This window comes from Notolepis coatsorum (genome assembly GCF_963971535.1).
Source record: "Notolepis coatsorum genome assembly, chromosome: 10".
Taxonomy (NCBI): domain Eukaryota; kingdom Metazoa; phylum Chordata; class Actinopteri; order Aulopiformes; family Paralepididae; genus Notolepis; species Notolepis coatsorum.
Window position 1 is genome coordinate 112,239,325 of NC_140174.1, and position 25,999 is coordinate 112,265,323.

At 46.1% G+C, this 25,999-nt stretch overlaps 1 protein-coding gene across 1 annotated transcript in view; it reads right to left on the reverse strand.

Annotated features, from left to right (window-relative positions):
* Positions 1 to 25,999, reverse strand: part of LOC311236025 (chondroitin sulfate N-acetylgalactosaminyltransferase 1-like) — a 64,144-nt gene that overhangs the window by 14,990 nt on the left and 23,155 nt on the right. The window contains exons 4-6 of the mRNA XM_084323606.1: positions 21,267 to 21,445; positions 19,894 to 20,110; positions 17,817 to 17,918 (exon numbers count right to left, since the gene is read on the reverse strand). Coding sequence (XP_084179732.1) covers positions 17,817 to 17,918; positions 19,894 to 20,110; positions 21,267 to 21,445 — 498 coding nt within the window. The remainder of the gene's footprint in view (positions 1 to 17,816; positions 17,919 to 19,893; positions 20,111 to 21,266; positions 21,446 to 25,999) is intronic.

Consider the following 25,999-nt stretch of genomic DNA (forward strand, 5'->3'; position numbering starts at 1 on the left):
CTGTACAATGACGTATGTAGGTCACCATTCAAATCTTTAGTGATTTCTAAGTCCAGAAAATGGATCTTATCAGGACTAAAATCTAGAGACAGTTTTATATTTGGGTTAGTGTTGTTCAAATAACTATGAAATGCTTTCAATTCATCAATAGTGCCTTTCCACCACATAATGATGTAATCTATATATCTGGCCCACCAGATGATCTTATCTTTAAATACGTTTTGAGTGTTGAACACATAGTCCTCCTCCCATTTTCCCATAAACAAGCCTGCATATGAAGGGCTAAAACATGCACCCATAGCACAGCCTTTTACCTGTCGATACATTTTGTCCTGAAATAAAAACACATTGTTAAGTAAAGTAAATTTAGTTAGTTCGACCAAAAAATCTGTAGGGGGGTCCTGTGAGTCAGTGCGAGTATCTAAAAAGTGTCTCATGGCTGTCATGCCTTGGTCATGGGCAATACTGGTGTAAAGAGCTTCTACATCCATTGTCACCAAGTAAGTGCCTGGTCCAATATTACCTTACTCTTTGATTTTATTGAGAACATCTGTAGTGTCCTGTTGTGACGACCCCCACTTTACCTGCAAATGGGGAGTATTCTGACTCAAAGAGCAGGGTGGAGTGGGTAGGTCGTTAACCCAATTACCCTCACCTGTGCAGTGCAGAGAGCTGCCTGCACACACAGTATATATGTTTCCCTTGTCTAACCCTTCTGTCTGCTTCTCCCATCTGCTTTCCCCATCAAACAGGACAGGTTGTATCAGCCACCAAGTGAACCAACTTTGGGATCCTTTGTCAATTCTGATATATACCTTTGTTGTTTAATTCGATTATTATTTGTTCAGATAGGATTAAATAAATTCTTTGTTAACCTGATCTCTTGTGTAAATTCCCCATTTGTGACAAACCTTTGGTGGTTCGTCATATATGGGGGCTCGGGCCATTTGTAGGACCTTTTGGTAGCAATTGGGAATTCACTTTGTTTGTAATTTGGCCTAGTGTGGTTAATTGGTATTTGTGCTTGGTGATTTTGCTGGCATTTGGAATTTGACTGGCATTTGTGGTAGAGTTCCTGTTGGGATGATTTGTTTGAGTACTTAGGCTACTTAATTGGACTGGTGTCTGTGACCTGAGGTTTGCAGCTAGTATTTGTATTTGTAGCCTGTTGGCTAGAATTTGTTTGTAGCCTACTTATTTGTATGCCAGTGTTAGGGAGTAAGCACATGTGATTTGGTCTTTGTTCTTGGGGTTTGATTGTTTGGTATTTGGGGAAAGTAGCAGTTTGTTTGTGCAGATTTCTTGTGGTGGAGATTTGTTACTTTGTTTGTTGTTGCTTGTGTTGAGGTTTTGGAGTTTGATACCTGACAGTCTGTGTGTTTTAATCCCCGGAAGGCGGGTTCCCAATAGGGGGGCTTGTCTTGGTATTTTCTTTTTTAGGCGGCTACAAACGTGGGTAGAATCAGGTACTGGCATTGGCGCTTGTGTCCTCTCTGGAGCACGTCTCTGGCTCAGAGGAGTGGCTGTATAACAGGTACTTCTTCTGCCCAGAGAGTTCCAGTGCATGAGTACCCCCTGCATGTAGTAGCACGAAGATTGAGGTTTTGAGGTAGTTAGTTAGTTAGTTAGGCCCTGTAGTTAGTCAGGGGGGGAGGTTTCATTTGATCAGACTGTTTGTTTTTCTTGGTATTCACGCTTCATTGTCCCAGCATAGGTATTGTTTGTTTTGTAGGCCTGTGTCGTATGGCACTTTGTTTGAGTGTGGCTCACTTTGTTAAGGCCAATAGTGCACTATGGCACGCAGTTTTGAGCGGCAGAAGGAACTTCTGCTACGGCAGCACGTACAAGAGTTGGCTTTACAAGAAGCTTTACAAGAGGCAAAGCACAGACAAGAGTTCGCTTTGGAGGAGATTAGGCAGAAGGCTGAGCTTGCAAAATAGATCTGCAGCATAGGGTGCTAGTTTATTGTTTTCTCCTCATCCAACGTTGTCTGTGTTCCCTGTTCCTGTGCCTAACATTTCTCTCATTTCAGGTTTGGGAAGTGGTGTTATGCAGAGAGGTGTGCATGCTGTGTTGCCTGTTGATAATGTGGACATCGATCTGGGTAACAATCTTGCTGAGGTGCGGGTGTGAGCCGAGGGGCCTCTCCCAAGTGTAGTCACCGTGACTCCTAGTCCAGACTCGCATGACTCTCCTAGTCCAGACTCGCATGACTCTCCTAGTCCAGACTCACATGACTCTCATAGTCCAGACTCTCAAGACTCTCCTAGTCCTATGTTTGACGATGTTGACAATGACAACATATCAGATGTTGTCATTGAGCATCCAGCCTGTGCAGCGACACAGGCAATGACAGCAACGTGTGATGCGCAGGGGGCTACCCGAGGCGCGGATGTTGAGACTGTTCATATTAGTTTGGTTCTGCCTGACCCATTTCAGTCCATGTCACAGTCTGATTTGGCTACAGAGGTGGAAATTGATCCGGCTTTGGAAACGCTGTTAGATACAGCCGTGCCGTTTGGAAAAATTGATGAGACAAATGTTATTGCTCATGTTAGTTTGGTTCTGCCTGGCCCATTGCAGTCCATGTCGCGGACTGATTCGGGTACAGAGCAGGACAGTGATCCGGCTTTGGATACGCTGTTGGATATGGCCGTGCCGTTTGAAAAAATGGATGTGACAAATGTTATTGCCAAAGGCAAAAATGCAATAACGTATGAACATGTGGACCTCCTAAAGCCCACCACCTTTTGCCCATCTAAAGGGGGGGGGGGGGGAGTAATGGGGAATACAGTAATGTTTCTCTCTGTTCCACTTCTCCAGTACCCGTTCCTGAGAGGGGACTGCCATGGCTCCTACTGGCTTCCAGAGAGGTCGCCCAGGAGATCACAGGGTTTAGCCCTAATGACCTGATGTTTGGTCAGAAAGTTGGTGGTCCCATGACTATTCAGAGTGAGATGGTTGGGAAGGAGAAAATGAAAACGGGAAAAAAGAGAGAGGAAAAGAGAACTGGAAAGAGAAAGAGAAAAAAAGAAAAGATTAAATCTTTTTATGGTCATTGTGCTGAGATGGATGATGTTGTTGTGCCCGCAACTTTCCAGCACCTGATGACATGCGTCTGGGCATGGTTGACCATTTAAGTTTAAATGGTAGAGTGACCTGATAGGGTTGACTCCATTGTTTTGAAGTGCATCATCTTTTAACATTCTCTGTTCTTCTTGTCTTGTTTGTTCCCCCAATCTCTTCTGTCTCTTGTTCTCTTAATTTGCTTCTTAGGATCCTATGTTGCAGAGAGCGGAGGCAGGAGGGTGAGGGGAAAGGGTGACTGGTCAGCAGGGATGTTGGAGAAGATTTGTGTTTTGTTTGATTTGATGGTGTTTCATTGTATGGTGTATTACCCCTTTGCATGTTGGCCTTAATTCTTTGACTGTTGTATTATAAGCCTAGGGCTAATTTTGATAATACACGAAGAGGCCTAAACCCTTAACCCAGTGTTTCTCAAAGTGGGGGGCACAGAGGCATGACAGGGGGGGCCTTGAGATTTTTATTTTTCTTTATTACAGAAAATTATCACTAAAGTGCTATCTGTTGCGGCTGCACTGTTCTCCATGAAAATACCATATTTGGATAAGTTTGACCATTTCTCAAAATCTGAAATATAAAATGAAAATATTTTGGTCCGCCAAAGGGGGGCCTGACAGAACATTTTTGAGAAGCACTGCCTTAACCTATGTGGGGTATGCTTGATAGTTTGGTTGGAAACGTCATTTAGCTCTGTGGATAAATATCTCTGTTTTGACACATGTTGTTTGATTATAGACATTTGTATTTGTATGTGCTGTTATCTAATGTGTAACCCTTGTTTTGTCTGTTCCTCAATCCCTACTGTCTCCTGCTCTCTTAAAAATTGCTACCTAGGGCCCTATGTAGCTGAGAGCGGAGGCAGGAGGGTCAGGGGAATGGGGAATTTGGGAAAAAGTATTATTGTTACATTTGGGTTAACTTGTTTGTAAATAAAAGTGTGATTTGTTAATAGGGTAGAACCCTTATCTTTAGGGGGAGGGTGTGACGACCCCCACTTTACCTGCAAATGGGGAGTCTTCTGACTCAAAGAGCAGGGTGGAGTGGGTAGGTCGTTAACCCAATTACCCTCACCTGTGCAGTGCAGAGAGCTGCCTGCACACACAGTATATATGTTTCCCTTGTCTAACCCTTCTGTCTGCTTCTCCCATCTGCTTCTCCCATCTGCTTTCCCCATCAAACAGGACAGGTTGTATCAGCCACCAAGTGAACCAACTTTGGGATCCTTTGTCAATTCTGATATATACCTTTGTTGTTTAATTCGATTATTATTTATTTAGATAGGATTAAATAAATTTGTTGTTAAATTGTTATCACGTGTGTTGACTCCCTTTATATGATACACCTCTGGTTCGTCATACTGTAAATAAGCTGGAAGCGTTGGAAGTAGTGGCTTAATAAAAAAATCTACGTATTTAGATATAGGTTCAGTTAGGCTATCGTTCCCTGATATCACTGGTCTCCCTGGTGGTTCAGTAAGGTTTTTATGTATCCTAAGCAATAAATAGAAGGAAGCCATACAAGGGTTATAATTGTATAAAAACTTAAATTCTTGGTCAGAGATAAGGTTATCATCTTTCGACCTAACTAGCAAGTCTTTAAGTTATTCTGCTAATATAGTTGACATTGACGGGTTAGAAGTAAGAGGGAGATAAAAAGTAGTGTCCTGAAGTTGTCGGGACGCCTCTTTAACGTATTGTTCTACACCCCAAACCACTATGGCTCCTCCCTTGTCGGCTCTCTTAATGACAATATTTCTGTTATCTGAGAGTTCTTTGAGGGCATCTCGTTAGTTTTTAGTCAAATTATGGTGGACATGTGTCTTGCGATTAGTTAATTTCTTTACTTCATAATTTACTTTTTTCTCGAATGTGCTCAGCGTAGTATTCTGTACTACTGGACAAAAATATGATTTAGGCGGACTTCGGTAGGTTTGAGATCAGGCGGGCCGCTGCCTTCTGAGCCAGCAGACCGGCTATAGAACTGCCTGCGGGCCTAATCATAGATGTAGATGTTGTCGTTAGATATCCTGGAATTAATCTGGTATATGCAGTACAAGGCCCACCTCATCAGATGACCCAACTGTTTCCCGAGGAACGCGTGCTGTTCTTGTGGAAAGCTGCTAGAGAGTCGCAGACGACACCATATTATCTCCAAACCAGAGCCCAGTGGATGGAAGAGGAATCCTCCCTGTCTTGTTGTTTCCTTTGTTTGCAAGCCTCTCCCCATCCACACCCCTGAGAAGTGTTCCAGATTAAAGCATGGTCCTCTGGTAGACCCGACATCCTCACCCCTGAGACGTGTTCCAGATTAAAGCATGGTCCTCTGGTAGACCCGACATCCTCATCCCTGAGACGTGTTCCAGATTAAAGCATGGTCCTCTGGTAGACCCGACATCCTCACCCCTGAGACGTGTTCCAGATTAAAGCATGGTCCTCTGGTAGACCCGACATCCACACCCCTGAGACGTGTTCCAGATTAAAGCATGGTCCTCTGGTAAACCCGACATCCTCACCCCTGAGACATGTTCCAGATTAAAGCATGGTCCTCTGGTAGACCCGACATTCTCACCCCTGAGACGTGTTCCAGATTAAAGCATGGTCCTCTGGTAGACCGACATCCACACCCCTGAGAAGTGTTCCAGATTAAAGCATGGTCCTCTGGTAGACCCGACATCCACACCCCTGAGACGTGTTCCAGATTAAAGCATGGTCCTCTGGTAGACCCGACAAGACTCCCAGGAAGAGGAGGAGGAGCCACAAAGTGGGATTTTCTTTGTTTCCACTTCGTATGAGATCATGTGCTAAGAACTACATTTGTCATATTCGGGAACGTCGGACTGAAACAGACGTGTAGTTTCGGACTGAAACAGACGTGTAGTTTCAGACTGAAACAGACGTGTAGTTTAGAACTGAAACAGACGTGTAGTTTAGAACTGAAACAGACGTGTAGTTTTGGACTGAAACAGACTTGTAGTTTAGAACTGAACCAGATGTGTAGTTTAGAACTGAACCAGATGTGTAGTTTAGAACTGAACCAGACGTGTAGTTTAGAACTGAACCAGACGTGTAGTTTAGAACTGAACCAGATGTGTAGTTTAGAACTGAACCAGACATGTAGTTTTTGACTGAATCAGACGTGTAGTTTTGAACTGAAACAGGCATGTAGTTTAGAGTTGTGCGCAGAGTTGAGATCTAAGAAGCTTCTAACTGTCAGGTATTAAACTGTGTGGGTATCAAACAAGAGACTGTCAGGCTTTAAAACTGTGTAGGACCCAGGCCTAGAACTGCACCCTGAGAGAGGGAACTGCACCCTGAGAGGGAGGTTTGCCCTGGGTGGGAGGTTCAAAGGGTCAAAGTGGGTATAAAACAGGAGGGAAGACTGTCAGGTTTTAAACTGTGGATACCAAACAGAAGTGTTGTGAAGGATCAGATTAAACCGAATATATATATTTATTTATATATATATATTTAATAGTATTTGTATATCGTTTGATATCCCCTGTATATTCCTTGTACAATATGCACTGAATATCCCTTTAGTCTACTAAACAGCCCATAATAGTTTCATTCTACCATTGGACGAGAACCTGGCGCCAGCAGCCATACCCCTAGGTTCAAGTTCAATCGTGCCGCCCAACATGTCGTGGCAAGCCCGGTTCCGCGTAGGAATACGTCTGGCGAAATACGAATGGTACTATTTGTTCACAGCGCATATATATATGGCGCAAGTAAAGTAGAACTTTCTTTTAGTCCATTAGTTCTTTACCCTCCAACCGAGTAACAGACGCGAAGCCTCACCCACGACGCACGTGTGGTGCAGTAAGGCCTACTTGGCCTCAGAATAGGCATTGAGATATCGTGTGGATTAATAGTTGAATTGTCATAGTTTGGCACTATACCGTCGAGTTGGACGTATTTCTATTAAGCTAATAATAGTCTATTATGTATGGTGCATCGTTCGGTTAGAGGTATAAAGTTATCAGTACCCCCATCGTTCCTGACGTTATCTGGAGTCTTAACCAGGCTGGGCAGACCACTAGTGGTGCTTGCATCCGAGGAGCTCCGGGCCAGGACGAGGAGACCTGTACATTGGATTACTTTACCCGGACGACGGCTAGCCTTCCACGGCTTGGATTATGCTTTGGGTGCTTTGATTATTCCATGGATAACGGCCAACACTGCTGAGTGTTGGAACTACCCCCCGGAGAGGACTCCAGGTGAGACGGCGCTCTACACCAGTGAGGTCGCCTCACGTCTCTCCGTTGTGGACCGGCAGCTACCGTCCACCAGAGGGTCCAGCTGTATTCATCTGCGGACCGAGGTTCTGTGGGCACCGTGTTCAAGACTTTGAATTCTCCCAAGAAATCGTCGGCCAGATGGGATACCGCCAGCGGCTTTTCTAACCCCCCCCTCCTACTGTCTTACAACCAGCGGGACCCCCCCCCCCTTAGTGTATCCAGCTATAATCATTTAAGTACCATCGCTATAGTTCCCTAAAGAACCAGGTTGTATATTTACTCCCTGCGTAACCAGAGATTGGACATTCAATGTTGATTTACCTACGAATACTCATTTGCCATACAAGTGCATTTCAAATCATAAATGTAAACAAGTGAACGTTGTATATACCTTTTGCTATATTAAATATTCGATTTGTACATTTGTGTGGACTTCGTTTCATCAGGTGGGAAAGTGTTCATCATATCTATATCATGTACTGGATGGCCAGAAGTTAAAGTACAAGAGGTAGTGGTTTAATAATACCATACTTAACAATACAGTCAGGGAATTGTACCCCTCAGTTACAATTGGTCCTTCGAGCCGGAGGGTAACTAGTGTAATATTAATATAGTGTTATTAATATTAAAATGGCCTATGATGAACACTCCACGAAACGGTCCTCCTAACGTAGAACGCCCGCGGCGCAGACGACAGCCACCTCAGTACTTACGCTGGATTACGCTGTCAGTCAACTACCTAGCCTTCGACAAACGGTAAACGCGGTAAAAGTAGAAAGTAAAATTATGTCTGACCTTAACGACCAGGTTTCCCCGACCACAGAGGCCCTAGTAGGTTCTAATGTAACTGACCAAGCTCACGGTGGGGACCAGGAGGGAGCTGACATGCCTTTACCCCCCGCCAATACCGAAGAAGTAGTCCCCGACCAGCCCCGGGAGGAAGACAACCCTACAGAGAGAGAACTCTGCACGGAAGAAGAGGAGGAGAGCGCCGAGGAAATAGAGCTCCAGGACTCCCCAACGAGTACACCCAGGAGCGGCTCACACAGGAGCGGCTCACCTCCACAACCGCCTTCCCCCAGCGAAGCGGAGAGGATGCTACAACAGGCGTTCCTCGTCAGCCTGACAGCCTCTACCGAACGTGATCGACTTCAGGGCGAACGCGATCGACTCCAAGCACAGCAACGGAGCGAAGAAGAGCGCACACGCCTGGAGATGAGACGCCTTCAGACGGAAGAGAATATGGCAAGAGACTGGGCCGACGCCCAGCGCGCCGCTGCCGGTGCCCAAAGAGAAGCAGATCTCACCAAGCGCGAAGTCGAGCGCGACAAGTTACAAGCGCAGCTAATGGAGCAGCTGATCCGCAAGGCAACACCCTCTCCCTCCGCCAGGGGTTCAAGGAACTCGTCGAGACAACAGTCAAGGGCAGCGTCTCCTAACCGAGCAAGCGACCCTGAACTTGACCAACAGACCAAGCCTATACCCCCCACAGACCCCCTTCCCAGACTGGTCCAAGCGAGACCCAGCTACAAGGAAGGAGCGGCATACACTGCGGAGAAGCTAAATCAACGACTACAGGATCTGGAAGACCTGATAGAGGAAGAAGAGGGAGAGGAGGAGAACCAAGCCCGACGACAGCACAGTACTCCACCGGACCAGGAGGTCCAGTACAGCCCAGGCTATACCCCCGCGGCGCTGCGCTACAGACCCCCGACTCTATTCACGGGTGAGCACGACGCACGACCAGCCCTGAGGAATAGCACCTGGACCAGCGGGCCATGGTACCCTGTCGGTACCAGCCCACAGAGAGGCGCAAGAGGGGACTCGCCTAGGAGGTCTCTCCCCCAACGCTCGCCGATGTATCAGCCATCCACGGCGTCATACATTGCCACGCCATCGTTTCCAGACTTCACCTATGAGAATCGAGCACAGTACACGGAGCTCCGGATGTGCCTAGAGACAATGATGGTGGATGTCGCTGATGAACGCCACAAGTATGCAATATTACTGAAGCACCTGAAAGTACCGCGAGCGCACAATATAGCGCTAGCCTATGCCACCTCTACGACCCCATACACAGCGGCCCTGGCAGCGCTGGACCAGAGATATGGACGTATATGGGATTACGTAATCCAAGAGATAAGGCATATTGATCGCCTACCCCCAGCAACAGACAATCGCTCATTAGACGACCTGTCAATCAAAGTGCAGTCCCTGGTAGGGATGCTGGGAGCGCAACGGGAAAAGGGCATGCATGAGCTATACGCCAACTCTAACGTCGAGAGGATTTTGGAGAAGCTGCCACCCGCAAGACAAGAGCGTTTTAGGCGGCAGAGGGACTACCGGGATCCTAACGGCCCCGAACCATCCCTCCTTGATCTAGCCGACTTCCTGGCGAGAGAAGTCAGCAGCTTACGACTGGATACGTTCGGGCGGAGCACGCCAAGCTCCAGAGAGGGACCCAGGAGAATAAATGATGGAAGAAGATCGGCGACTGTCATGCACCAATCAGAGTCAGTACCGAGCAGTAAGAGCCACAGTACCCCCTCGAGAAAAGAGAAGTGGAAGATGGTGTGTCCCTACTGTGAGAAAGAACACTGGCACAATGTGACCTGTTCACAAAGATGAATGCAGAAGAAGTGAGTCAATGGATAAAGTCCAACATGCGCTGTTACCGATGTGCGCACAGTCACATGGCAGCCGAATGCCGCCTAAAGAAAAGGTGCAGTCGGTGCGACGGAGCCCATCTAGATATACTACACGACAGTAACAGAAGACGGCCTTCCCCTGCACCATCGAGCGGCACCAAGGCAAGTGTCATGTACATTGACCCCGCCAGCAGCAGCGGCGCCCAAGTGCTCTTAAAGGTAGTCCGTGTGACATTGAGCTACCAAGATAAAGTCATGGACACTTACGCCGTCCTTGATGACGGGTCAGAGAAGACCCTTCTGCTCGCGTCCGCTGCGGCCCAGCTGGGACTGCGGGGGAGCGAGAACGAAATGACGATTCGGACAATAAGAAGAGATTTAAAGACGATAAAGGGCGAGAATGTCTCCTTCACTATCGCAGCAAACGGGCAGCCAGAGCGACGGTATAGGATTACAAATGCTTTCACCAGCCAAGAAATAGGACTATCGCAGTACACCTACCCTATCGCCAAGTTGATCGATAAATATGTGCACCTGCGACAACTACCTATCCCGCTCATAGACGGCGCTACCCCGACCCTGCTGATAGGCTCCGACCATGCAGAACTCATAGTCCCGATTGACCGGGTCCATACAGGACCCCGAGGCTGTCCTGCAGCAGTCGAGACCCGCCTAGGGTGGACACTACAAGGCCCCCTCGCTAAATCTCTCAACCGAACAGCAGCCACTAGCTGCCTCCACTCCAGAACGACAGAAGAAGACACCACTCTCCTGCAGCATGTCGAGAGGCTATGGACACTAGAGACAATGCCCTTTAAGAACGAAAAGAAAGATATTCGTTCTAAAGAAGACATTTACGCCATCAACCTACTCGAGCAAGGGACAAAGAGAGTCACCGTCGGCGGAGTGATGAGATACGCAACTCCACTCCTGAGGCGAGAGGGAATGCCCACCTTTCACGCAAAGAAAGACGCCACGGAGCGCTATCTATTGAACACGGAGCGGCGCCTAGCCAAAGACCCCGCTCAAGAGGGTGTGTACCGCGCTGAGATTGAGAAGCTAATCACAGCGGGACACGTGACAAAGATTGACATTAAAGAGGCCGATCAGACGACCGAATCATGGTACGTGCCGCATCACAAGGTCCACCACAACGGCAAGGATCGCATTGTGTTTAACTGCAGCTACCAGATCGGATCCCAAAATCTGAATAAAGAACTCTTGCCCGGCCCCACACTCGGCCCCTCCCTACTAGGCGTGCTACTGCGCTTCCGCCAGGACAAGGTGGCTATCAGCGGGGATATCAAAGGAATGTTCCTGCAGGTGAGACTAGTGGAGGAGGACAAGCCCCTGCTGCGGTTCCTATGGAGAGAGAGGATCGGAGATGAGAACCCAGCCATCTACCAGTGGGAAGTACTCCCCTTCGGAACCACATGCAGCCCGTGCTGTGCTACATTTGCACTACAGAAACACGTCGCAGAGGACCCAACAGCAGATGAAGAGGTCCGACACAGTGTGAAGAACAGTTTCTACGTGGACAACTGTTTACAAAGCGTTTCGACTCAAGAAGAAGCCGAGGCTCTCCTAATCAAGCTACGCGCCTCCCTGATCAAAGGCGGCTTTGATCTCAGGCAGTGGGCCAGCAGTGACCCGCACGTATTGCGCAGCCTCTCCCCCGCGGACAAGGCTGCCAGCAGCGAGACCTGGATGGCGACCATCCCAGGAGAGGCCCAAGAAATGACACTAGGACTAGTCTGGCGCTTCAAAACAGACTCGCTCCACTATAGACACAAACCCCTGACTCCAGAGCAGGGAAGGTCGACGGCGACACCGACCACCAGACGGAGTGTGTACAGAACACTCGCCAGACAATATGACCCGTTGGGATGTATTCTACCTTACACCACCAGGGCAAAGATGATTGTACGAGCACTGTGGGACAAGGACCAGGGCTGGGACGACCCAATACCCGCACACCTTGCCTCAACATGGAGAGAGTGGGAGAGGGAACTCCGCTCACTCCCAGGCGTCAATATACGCCGCAGCTACTTCCCATCCACAGTGAGGCCAGAGACATGCAAGATTGATCTACACGTCTTCAGCGACGCCTCCGAAGTAGCCTATGGATCGGTGGCCTACTTGCGTGCCCAAGAGAAGGGAGGAAAGATACACACTGTTTTCATCCTGGCTCGCTCAAGAATAGCCCCACGAAAGCAACAATCTATCCCGCGTCTAGAGCTCTGCGCAGCCCTAGCAGGAGCGCATCTAGCCACGTTAATCCAACGTGAACTCACCATTCCGGTGCACAGAACAATCTTGTGGTCAGATTCCACGACAGTACTCACATGGATCAAGTCTGATTCATGCAGATACAAAGTCTTCGTGGGAGTCAGAGTCACCGAGATTCAAGAGTTAACAGAAGCAGCGAGCTGGCGGTATGTGGACACCAAACACAACCCAGCTGACGTCATCACCCGGGGAATGTCCCTGGATGACCTCACCCGTCGCAACATCTACAGTGACGGACCAGAATTCCTCAAGCTCCCGGAAGAAGAGTGGCCTACGCCCACCCCACGGGAAGCAAGGAACGAGGAGGCTGAGAACAAGAAACCTATGTTCTGTGGACTGAGCACAGTCGCCTCCACAGACCCCAACATAGATGACTGCATTACCCTAGAGAGTGCGCAGCAAAAGACATTCCTGTGGCACCACCCAGAGATTCAGTCCACCACTGACATTTCAGCAGCTGACTACGAAGAAGCAGAACTTCTTCTACTACAGGGGTGGGCAATTATTTTTCCCGGGGGGCCGAATGAGCAACTGAAAATATGTTGGGGGGCCGGGCCAAAATTCCAAACTCAATTATGCATAATATACATTTTATTTCTATATAAAAAGCAGTAAATGGCATTGTTTTGACCCCTGGTAAGAGCGTATGTTATTATTTGGCAATTAAAAGGTGAGGTTAGCTTTCAAAAATATCATTTATTCAAATAGAATTTATTTCCAAAATGATAAACAAAATGTGAAACATTAATAACAAAGGGCATTTTGAGTTTCATATACTATTGAAACAAGGATTTTCTTAGCTTTCTAAAGACATCACATCATCTTATAGCAAAAATAAACAAGACATGTCACTGAACTGTGTAAAGAAAAGTGTCCCAGTTTTGTAGCCTTTTTTACTTTACATGCCTATATTAAACATTTAATGTTTTCAGAACTGTGCAAAAAAAAGAAAAAAAAGAAAAAAAAATATCAAGTGTCCCATTTCACTTGTTATATTTCCACATTTTAGTATTCTTCAGTTCTTTTTTTTCATTCAGTGTGAGCAATCCAGTCTCTGTTGAGCTTTAACAAGTCCATCAAAGTCAGGTTGCATGTCTGAGGTGGAGATGCGAAGCACAGCTGCCAGATGTTCATCAGTGAGAGAGGATCTGTACCTGGACTTGGTAAACGTCATGACTGAGAATGTCTGTTCACATATGTAGGTGGATCCAAAGAGAACCAACATCTTCTGAGCATGTCTCCTAAGCGTATACTGTGCGTGTGAACGTTGACATGAAAAAAAAAAGTTAATATATATATATATATATATTAAAAAAATATATTTTTTTTAATTTTTTTTTAATTTTTTTTTATTATCATGTAATCTTTCGCGGGCCGGTCAGAATCATCCCGCGGGCCGGATCCGGCCCGCGGGCCGTACAATGCCCAGGTCTGTTCTACTACAACGAGCCCAGAGAGACTCGTTCCCCGATGAGCTAGACTGTCTACAGGGAGGAAAGCCCGTCCCATCAGACAGCAGACTGCTCCACCTGGCACCCGAGAGTGACGCCCATAATCTCATCAGAGTGGGTGGTCGCCTGCGGAGAGCCCCCGATCTACCGGATGACATTAAGTACCCGATAGTCTTGAACAGCCGACACAAGGTCACAGAGCTGATCATAAAGAAATACGACGAGGATGTACACCACGCAGGAGCAGAGAGAGTCTTCGCGGAGATCAGACGTCGCTATTGGATACTTCAAGGAAGAGAAGCGGTGCGACGCTTCCAGCGAACCTGTCTAGACTGCCGAAAGTGGCGCGCGCAGCCCAGCATACCACGGATGGCTGACTTACCCCCCTGTCGCCTCCGACTCGGCGACAAGCCATTCCACTCCACAGGCATGGACTGCTTTGGCCCGTTGTATATAAAGAGAGGAAGAGGAACCGAGAAGCGGTGGGGTATTGTATTCAAATGCATGACCACCAGAGCGATACATATCGAGCTCCTTCCGACCATGAGCACAGACTCATTCCTTATGGCCTTCCGAAGATTCACATCACGGAAAGGAAAACCGTCTACATTGTTGTCTGATCACGGGACAAACTTCAAAGGCGGAGAAAGAGAGCTGAGAGAGAGCTTCCAAGCTATGGGCCCAGAACTTAAGACCCACCTCGCTCCATCCCAGATTGACTTCCAGTTTAATCCCCCGAACGCACCCCACTTCGGTGGAACCTGGGAACGAGAAGTACGTTCTATAAAGACAGCCCTGTACGCCGTGCTTGGGGCCCAGACTGTGGCGGAGGAAGTCCTAATGACAGTCCTCACGGAGATCGAGGGAGTATTGAACTCAAAACCCCTCGGTTACGTCTCCAGTGATGTAGCAGATGTCGACCCAGTCACCCCCAACACACTCTTAATGGGGCGGCTGGACCCCGCGCTACCCCAGACAATGTACAGGCCTGAAGAAGCGAACGGCCGAAGAATGTGGAGGTACAGTCAAGTACTAGCTGACAAGTTTTGGAGCAGCTTCCTACTCCACTACCTACCGTCTCTACAGACCCGCCAGAAGTGGGTAAAAGAGAGAGACAATTTGACAGAAGGAACAGTCGTCATGATTATCGACCAGTCACTACCCAGAGCTATGTGGCCGGCTGGCCGCGTAAGCAAAGTGATCACCGGTGCCGATGGCAAGGTCCGAGCAGCTGAAGTACTCGTCCAAGGGCGCACTTACACACGACCCGTGGCGAGGCTAATAGAACTGCCCCGACTCCCCGATACTATCGATGATGACCATGACCCCATGACTTTGTGAGTTGACTGACCCTTACAGCGGACCTTGAGTGGTAGACAGTGCGGTTAATCTGTCTCTGCTTAGCTAATTAGGTGGGACTAATTAGGGGGCGGCTGTTGTGAAGGATCAGATTAAACCGAATATATATATTTATTTATATATATATATTTAATACTATTTGTATATCGTTTGATATCCCCTGTATATTCCTTGTACAATATGCACTGAATATCCCTTTAGTCTACTAAACAGCCCATAATAGTTTCATTCTACCATTGGACGAGAACCTGGCGCCAGCAGCCATACCCCTAGGTTCAAGTTCAATCGTGCCGCCCAACATGTCGTGGCAAGCCCGGTTCCGCGTAGGAATACGTCTGGCGAAATACGAATGGTACTATTTGTTCACAGCGCATATATATATGGCGCAAGTAAAGTAGAACTTTCTTTTAGTCCATTAGTTCTTTACCCTCCAACCGAGTAACAGACGCGAAGCCTCACCCACGACGCACGTGTGGTGCAGTAAGGCCTAGTTGGCCTCAGAATAGGCATTGAGATATCGTGTGGATTAATAGTTGAATTGTCATAGTTTGGCACTATACCGTCGAGTTGGACGTATTTCTATTAAGCTAATAATAGTCTATTATGTATGGTGCATCGTTCGGTTAGAGGTATAAAGTTATCAGTACCCCCATCGTTCCTGACGTTATCTGGAGTCTTAACCAGGCTGGGCAGACCACTAGTGGTGCTTGCATCCGAGGAGCTCCGGGCCAGGACGAGGAGACCTGTACATTGGATTACTTTACCCGGACGACGGCTAGCCTTCCACGGCTTGGATTATGCTTTGGGTGCTTTGATTATTCCATGGATAACGGCCAACACTGCTGAGTGTTGGAACTACCCCCCGGAGAGGACTCCAGGTGAGACGGCGCTCTACACCAGTGAGGTCGCCTCACGTCTCTCCGTTGTGGACCGGCAGCTACCGTCCACCAGAGGGTCCAGCTGTATTCATCTGCGGACCGAGGTTCTGTGGGCACCGTGTTCAAGACTTTGAATTCTCCCAAGAAATCGTCGGCCAGATGGGATACCGCCAGCGGCTTTTCTAACCCCCCCCTCCTACTGTCTTACAACCAGCGGGACCCCCCCCCCCCTTAGTGTATCCAGCTATAATCATTTAAGTACCATCGCTATAGTTCCCTAAAGAACCAGGTTGTATATTTACTCCCTGCGTAACCAGAGATTGGACATTCAATGTTGATTTACCTACGAATACTAATTTGCCATACAAGTGCATTTCAAATCATAAATGTAAACAAGTGAACGTTGTATATACCTTTTGCTATATTAAATATTCGATTTGTACATTTGTGTGGACTTCGTTTCATCAGGTGGGAAAGTGTTCATCATATCTATATCATGTACTGGATGGCCAGAAGTTAAAGTACAAGAGGTAGTGGTTTAATAATACCATACTTAACAATACAGTCAGGGAATTGTACCCCTCAGTTACAAGAAGGTAAAGACGACTTTGAACTGTTGAACAGTAATCCAGAACTATTTTATTGCACTGTAAAATATATATATTATTTAATCTATTCTATTCTACAATTTTATTGCACTGCACTATTGCACTATTTTACTCTGTCTATTTTATCTTACTCTTTGTGAGGGCTGGGTAGGAACTGCATGCTTCCCAACAAGGGGGCGTGCCGAACATTCTACCTCACGCACCTGAGAGTGGTTGGCAGTCAGCTCATCGGGAGACTAGAAGTACTGCCGACTGCCTTCCACTCATAGCCAGGTCATTCTGTACACTACCATCTACTGCCGCGTCTCTGGGGTGAGACGTCGTGCCATCTACTGCCCTACTCTCTCTCCGTGGGCCTCGTTCCTGGTGTGAGACATCGTCATCACTCTCTATGCTTCCATGGGAGGATTCCTATGTTCTCACTCCTTTTTTGTGGGTCCCTGTTTGCTGAGTTGCCCGTCGGCAGCGTTCCTGGTGTGAGACATCGTCATCGCTCTCTATGCTTCCACGGGAGGATGCCTATGTTCTCACTCCTTTTTCCATGGACCCCCTGTTTGCTGAGTTGCCCGTCGGCAGTGTTCTGGTGAGTCTGTCCAAGACCAGACTCAGAACTTTCACTTCATTCATGGACTCTAGAATATTCACCAGTGTATTTTTGTTCTCCCTTAAAGGGACAGTGCCGCTTTTTGTTTGTGAATAAATTATGCCCAGTTTTTGGCTAACTCTCATAACTGTCTTGTGTTGTTTTTTATTATTATCTATTTAAAACTGAATCAAACCATAAACAAGGTGGCCTGTTGGGATGTTAGATCCTAATGTAAAAAACTGTGATTTTATATGTCTGCACTTTATGTGTCTTTTTTCTGTTGTGAAGCACATTGAGCTGCAGTTTCTGTATGAAAGGTGCTATACAAATTAAGTTTATTATTATTATTACAAGCCAAACTCTTACAACATAACATAACATAGCATAACATAACATAACATAACATAACATAACATAACATAAGCCATTAGCACCACATATACAAAGTACCTTATGAGTCTCATCAGTGCATACTTGTAGTCATACTTGTTTAGCATGCATGGCCTTAGTGGCTCAGCTTGTACAGACTGGAGCCCGATCCAACTGACTTTGCATTGGTTTGTGGCTAACTGGCAGGAGCTAGTATGAGGATCTGAACTATCCCTTTAACCTTCTGTAGTGTGGTAGTGAACTGGTTATACTGGTTAGGGTTAACTGGTGATTACGCTGAGGTTACCTGGTCATCTGGTCAAGTGTAGCTTTCACCTGGTCAATCTGATCCTGGCCAAAGTAGACCACAGTCAGGTGGACGTTCCCCCCCTGTTGGATACACACCTCTCTGAAACACAAACAACATTCCCCCCCTGCTGGCCACACACCTCTCTGAAACACAAACAATATTCCTCTCTGTTTGTCTATACTATATTTATTGAGACAGTAGGAAGGCTGAGAGAGAGAGACAGAGTAGAGGAGACACAGGAGAGAAGGTTCTTTATTGAGACAGTATGAAGGCTGAGAGGGAGACAGAGTAGAGGAGACACAGGAGAGAAGGTTCTTTATCGAGACAGTAGGAAGGCTGAGAGGGAGACAGAGTAGAGGAGACACAGGAGAGAAGGTTCTTTATTGAGACAGTAGGAAGGCTGAGAGGGAGACAGAGTAGAGGAGACACAGGAGAGAAGGTTCTTTATCGAGACAGTAGGAAGGCTGAGAGGGAGACAGAGTAGGGGAGACACAGGAGAAAAGGTTCTTTATTGAGACAGTAGGAAGGCTGAGAGGGAGACAGAGTAGGGGAGACACAGGAGAGAAGGTTCTTTATTGAGACAGTAGGAAGGCTGAGAGGGAGACAGAGTAGAGGAGACACAGGAGAGAAGGTTCTTTATTGAGACCGTAGGAAGGCTGAGAGGGAGACAGAGTAGACGAGACACAGGAGAGAAGGTTCTTTATTGAGACCGTAGGAAGGCTGAGAGGGAGACAGAGTAGGGGAGACACAGGAGAGAAGGTTCTTTATTGACACTGTAGGAAGGCTGAGAGGGAGACTGAGTAGGGGAGACACAGGAGAGAAGGTTCTTTATTGAGACAGTAGGAAGGCTGAGAGGGAGACAGAGTAGAGGAGACACAGGAGAGAAGGTTCTTTATTGAGACCGTAGGAAGGCTGAGAGGGAGACAGAGTAGGGGAGACACAGGAGAGGAGGTTCTTTATTGACACTGTATGAAGGCTGAGAGGGAGACAGAGTAGGGGAGACACAGGAGAGAAGGTTCTTTATTGACACTGTAGGAAGGCTGAGAGGGAGACAGAGTAGGGGAGACACAGGAGAGAAGGTTCTTTATTGAGACAGTAGGAAGGCTGAGAGGGAGACAGAGAGGAGACACAGGAGAGGAGGTTCTTTATTGACACTGTAGGAAGGCTGAGAGGGAGACAGAGTAGGGGAGACACAGGAGAGAAGGTTCTTTATTGAGACAGTAGGAAGGCTGAGAGAGGGAGACAGAGTAGGGGAGACACAGGAGAGAAGGTTCTTTATTGAGGCAGTAGGAAGGCTGAGAGGGAGACAGAGTAGGGGAGACACAGGAGAGAAGGTTCTTTATTGAGACAGTAGGAAGGCTGAGAGAGGGAGACAGAGTAGGGGAGACACAGGAGAGAAGGTTCTTTATTGAGGCAGTAGGAAGGCTGAGAGAGAGACAGAACAGGGGAGACACAGGACAGAAGGCTGTCCCTACTGTCTCAATAAAAAACCTTCCCTACTCTGTCTCCCTCTCAGCGTCTGTCTACCGCCTTCTGTCTCAATAAAGAAGACATACCAAGGAGAGTGGACTGCCTCAAACAGGAAGCCATGGACCGTCCTCTCACGCACACACTGTAGGGCTGAGCCCAAACGTTCCAACGTTCGGACCTTCGTTCCTTAAATCAACATTCAAATTTAATTTTTTTTAATTTTTTTTTTTTTCCTATATATATTTTTTTATGTGTCTATTCATTCTGTTTAAACCAATGGGGTTTTTCTTCACAGTTGCAGATAAAGATTAGACTACACTAATATTATAGTATTAAAACTGATGAGTTATATTCATTAAAGAAAGTTGATTTAATAAAAAGAAAAGACTGATTTAATCAGATTAATCACTTTATTCAAATTTAGGATTTAGTATGAGGATATTTATCAAACTTTTATTTTAATTTTTATTTTTTTATATTTATTTTTTCTGATATTTTTTTAATTATTATTATTAAAAACGAAGGTTCGAACGTCTGTTCGAAAAACCCTGACGAAGTTCGAAGCACAAAAACAGGCTTCGGGGACAGCTCTAACACACTGTACCTGAAGTTGCTTATGAACTGCCTGAACGTGTCCGTCCTCCGGGACAGGGGGACGACGATGTTGACGAGGGTGCCGTGCGCGTCCACCACCTCGCTCCTCACCTTTGCGATGGGGCCGAAGGGACGGAAGAAGACCATCTGTCTGAAGTCGCGGGGGCCCTCGCCCTTAAAGGTCAGCTCGTACACCGTCCCCCGGTCCTTCTCTGTGCGAGTCAACCCTGTTGCCAAAACAACAGGTCTCTGGGTCAAGAAGCGATTGTGAAACGAGACTCAGGAGTTTAACCCTTTCACTACCACACTGCAAAGGGTTAATGCTTTCACTACCACACTGCAAAGGGTTAACACTTTCACTACGACACTGCAAAGGGTTAACGCTTTCACTACCACACCACAGAAGGTTAACACTTTCAATACCACACGACAAAGGGTTAACACTTTCACTACCACACTGCAAAGGCTTAAAACTTTCACTACCACACTATAGAAGGTTAACACTTTCACTACCACATGACAAAGGGTTAACACTTTCACTGCCACACTACAAAGGGTTATCACTTTCACTACCACACTACAGCAGGTTATCACTTTCACTACCACACTACAGCAGGTTATCACTTTCACTACCACACTACAGCAGGTTATCACTTTCACTACCACACTACAAAGGGTTATCACTTTCACTACCACACTACAGCAGGTTATCACTTTCACTACCACACTACAAAGGGTTAATGCTTTCACTACCACACTGCAAAGGGTTAACACTTTCACTACCACACTGCAAAGGGTTAACACTTTCACTACCACACTACAAAGGGTTAACGCTTTCACTACCACACCACAGAAGGTTAACACTTTCACTACCACACTACAAAGGGTTAACGCTTTCACTACCACACTACAGAAGGTTAACACTTTCACTACCACACGACAAAGGGTTAACGCTTTCACTACCACACTGCAAAGGGTTAACACTTTCACTACCACACTATAGAAGGTTAACACTTTCACTACCACACGACAAAGGGTTAACACTTTCACTACCACACTACAGAAGGTTAACACTTTCACTACCACACTACAAAGGGTTAACACTTTCACTACCACACTACAGAAGGTTAACACTTTCACTACCACACTGCAAAGGGTTAACACTTTCACTACCACACTAAAAAGGGTTAACACTTTCACTACCACACTAAAAAGGGTTAACACTTTCACTACCACACTAAAAAGGGTTAACACTTTCACTACCACACTACAAAGGGTTAACCCCTTCACTACCACACTACAAAGGGTTCCTCAGATTCAGGCACTGTTTACTTTTACTCTTGCTCAGTCATAGTATATGTATATATATAGTACATGAAATACCTTCTATGAAGTCCGCAGGGGAGTAGGTGCGCTTCCTCCTGGTGGTGTCGCTGTGCTGCCGGGGCCCGTTCAGGACGTGCAGAGCCGTCTCCAGCGCGCTGATCAGCTCGTCCCGGCGGTCCTTCCTCACAGGCCGCTCCTCCGGGTGCCTCGTCAGACCCGTCTCCAGCTGGTACACCCTGGACAACCAAACAAGCCTGTCAGACCCGTCTCCAGCTGGTACACCCTGGACAACCAAACAAGCCTGTGACTCCAGTGCTGACTGACCTTGATATGTGTTGTTCATTGAGGGGGAACCTTGTGCTGAGGGAATACAGGTGCAGCTCAATACATTTGAATATAGTGGAAAAGTCTATATATTCCACTGTATTTATTGATGCAGTAATTTGTGCAAAAGGAGCCCCAACCAAGTTCTGAGTAAACATACATGAACATTCACGAACGGTTCCTTCCCTGGGAGGGATTCGCTCACGGCTAAGAGCAGGAATTAGGAGCACGGAAGAGCAGGCGTAAGTCTGGTGTGCGCCGTGTTCTTAAGGGCTTTATTTGGGAGGAATCGTGGTGATTGCGTTCACATCGATTCTACAGACATCATCGGAATTAAATAATAATAATAAATACAACAATCTTTGTCTCGTTCAAAATTACGTTTTACATTTACAGTCATGCATCAAGAGCAGGCACGTGCATACATAGGGGTGAAGGGGTGCCCGGGCACCTGCCTTTTTCATTTTTCATTAGAAATTGCCCTTTTTATGCCACCCTCTTTTTTTTTTTTTTTTTTTACTGTTGCACATATAGATATACTGCCCTGCCCTTCCAAATTAAAGATGTCACGATAGAATCTAAATATTAGGTAAAGAAAGAGAAATGCCACCCCTCTTGTAAATAATAGGTCCTTCCAGCCTGGAAGGACCTATTACGCATAGGCATAGCACGTGGGTGGGTGATGATCATGAGATGATGTAAACCGCGCAGGGCCAGCAGCACAGCAGTGCACTGAACACGAAATTGATATCCAGCTGTTGTTGAGCTCACACTCGAGTCGAGACCTCTTTTTTTACAGTTACTATTTCAACTAAAACAAAGCAAGAGTACACTTCATCAGGTAAGGTATTTGCCCAACAAAATAAAATGTCGGGTTTGCAGTGCACTGTATATTTTCGTGAAACACGTCGCCAGATCACCCCTCCCCAGCCCCTCCCTGTCTGCTGCTAGTGCAGGAAAATCACGCAGCATACTCTCTCTCTCTCTCTCTCTCTCTCTCTCTCTCTCTCTCTCTCTCTCTCTCTCTCTCTCTCTCTCTCTCTCTCTCTCTCTCTCTCTCTCTCTCTCTCTCTCTCTTCTCTTTCTCACTCTCCTCTCTGACGGAAAACAGAATAATTTTGATTGACAGTCGAGTCTGCCAATTACGTCACACGGCTTGCACCCGCCCTGCTGTTCTTAGCACCAATCGGCAAGCGCTATTAGTTTTTGACTTCGTGAATGTCCTGTGTGGTGACAAGTTTGACAACAACAAAGCTACAGTGCTAACAATAAGCTATTTGGCTGGATGCAGTCTGGAGGACAGTGGATATACATCAAGACAACAGTCTGTGACTGTGGGACAGTGGACATAATACTTCATCAAGCCCTCCTGACCTGGACCACGTTTCAACTAAACAAGGTAGTTAATGCGGTCTCGGTTGGTCGGTCGGTCGGTCTCTCTCTCTCTCTCTCTCTCTCTCTCTCTCTCTCTCTCTCTCTCTCTCTCTCTCTCTCTCTCTCCCGCAGCTGTTGGTCTGGAGCGCATATTGTGTTATTAAAGGGACACTATGTAGTTTTGGTGACATATATCGGTGAAACTGAATGTACCATAGACTTGTATTAACCCCAAAAATCGGGCTTGCGCGCTATGCGCGCTCGCATTGCATTTAATAATTCATGCCCTTTTCTAATTTCGGGCACCTGCCTTTCTAAAGTCCTGTGCACGTCCCTGATCAAGAGGCATCGTGATGTCCGAAAAGAAATAAAAGCGAGTTATGTCCGGGCAGGAAGTCCTAAGTTTGGGAGGATTTCGTGAGGATAAAGGAGTTAGGGAATGTCAGTCAGTGGCTGTCAGAAAACCGACTGTCTCTCCATTTAGGTAAAACAGAATCCATTTTATTTACTACCACTAGGAAACAGAAAACACAGAAAGGTTTCAAGATACAGTTAGGTAGCTCAGTGGTCACCAGTACCAAATCAGTGGTGTATCTAGGGTGTACTTTAGAAAACACACTCTCAGGGGAAAGCATGGCGAAAAAAGTAATAGCCAAGGTCAACAACAGAATAAAATTCCTAGCTATAAACTCAAAATACCTACACAGAAAAGCTCTTAGAGCACTTGCAGGGGCACTGGTTCAGTGTCATTTTGACTATGCTTCAGTGGCGGCTGCTGACCAAATTTTTTGGTGAAGCACAAATTATTATATTATATGTTAAATTTAGTGCTGTCAGGCGATTAAAAAAATTAATCTAATTAATTACAGGATTTGTAATTAATTAATCTAATTAATCGCATAACCATTTTATGCCTGATATTCTATATTCTATAATCATATTTCAAATTGCATGTGTCCGGATGGCAGAATTCAGTACTGTATCTACAAAACCTTCTGTTTAATCATCTTCCATCTATTAATTTGCATAGATTTTTCAGGTATGGTCAATTTGAACATAGTGTTATTCACAGTCAAAGATTTAATTTTTTTTTATTGATATTCTCATTTGGTTCATTACAATTTACTCAAGCCTAGTAACAGACACAGTATTTCTGACACTGGGAATATATTCCCTGAGATCCATAGATGTCCCTAGAATCAGATACCAAGAAAATGCAAATGGGCATATAAAAAAAAAAGTCTGTAATGTGTATTCTACGTTCTTATGGAATGAATGAGACACAAACATTTTTTTATCTAAAATTTAATTAATTAATCTAATTAACGCGATAAACTGACAGCCCTAGTTAAATTATATTTTTAAAACATCCCCCAATGTGTGTGGCAGTGGTGGCTGTGAGTAAAAAATATTGGGGAGGACGGGAGAGATAAAAAAAATTAATAAAGAAGTACAGACACACAGTGTGGTTATGAAGTGTGGTTTAACTGTCTACAGTTAAAGACAACAGGCACTAGTAATAAATACCTTGGAGTAATTCTTGACACACACGCCTCACTTACAAACATCACGAGAGAGGAGGAGGAGGAGGGGAGAGGAGGAGGAGGAGGAGGAGGAGGAGGGGAGAGGAGAGAGGAGAGGGAGAGGAGAGGAGGAGAGGAGGGGGAGAGGAGGAGGAGAGGAGGTACAACATTCTGTTGTGGAAGGACAGCACATTCACTGAGAGACTTACACTGCATCAGGGTAAGACATTTTAAGTAATTTAGTAATATCTTTAAACTGAGACTTGATTGCTGACCTGACCAGCTGACTTGATTAAGGGGCGTGTTTAAAGCGGCCATTTTGTTTCCTTAAGTGACCCATTAAAGGCTGCTTCCTGCTTAAAGACAGCACTTGTGTACTGAGTGTGATCTCAGAGCCCTGTCACTGCTTAAAAGCAGAACCTCAGCCTCTCCTGGAATCACTCTGTACTACATTCTGTTGTGGAAGGACAGCACATTCACTGAGAGACTTAGGGCCCTTTCTCACTCACCCTATTCGTTTCTATTTCGTTCCGTTCTGGCCCGTTCCGAGATCTGATGCGAACTCCCCCCCCCCCCCCTCTCCCCCCTCTAGTTTGCGTACACACTGCAGTCTTGTTTCGTTCCGGGTTCTGTTTACGGTTTGCCTTTTGAGCGTTTACGCTTGCCGTAGGTGATGATGTCACGTTCGAAAATGTAAACACAGGAAGTGTTAACATGGCGCTGGAGACTGAATGCTGATATAAAATGAATAAATAAGCAATAAATATGAAGTTATATTTGAACCTCTGTTGTCAAGCCTTGTCAATATAACCCACCCCATTTTATCACGAATGGATGGTGTTGTAGAGTTCGCTTTTGAGTGTTTCCCAGGGCTAACGCTAAGCTAACGGTTAACGCTAGTTAGCTTAGCCTAGTCTAGTATAGCCTGTAGCACTTTCTTTTCAGCAAAGAACGTGCAATAAACAAAACGGATACATTCACTGTGTGTTCTGCCTGTCATTTGTTGATGAAACAAAACTAACATCAACACAAGTGACCACCAAGAGCGGATAGTTTAGTCTCAAAAAAAATCGTGACTTTTGTTAGCTACATTGTTAGCTGCATGCTAACGTGAATGGAAGATGCCATTATAACAGTATAGCATTGTGGCTAGAAGCTAACGTTAGCTCACGCTAGTTAGCCAGCACCAAACTGATGATATCGGGAGCCATCAGTAGCTAGATAACATTAGAGACAACACTGTGTGTATTAAACAACGGTGAATAGATGACTGGGCCATTTGTTTAATGCTTGTTAAGATTGAAAGAGGAGCTCTGAGCTAACAGGGTCTGATAGCTAACGTTAGCCAGCTGCTCATGCAATCGCCGAATCGGTAATGCTAGCAGAATGAATGGATGTAAACTTTATTTAACATATTGCATATGGGTACAATACAATACGGCTCAATACAAACAATTGTTAAGGGAATGCAGACTGTTGTAGCTTGGACTGGGGTCCTTATAACAATAACTTCATGTTTTCATCCACTTGTTTTTGGTTGAGGTCTGAACTCTCAAATTGCCCATAAAT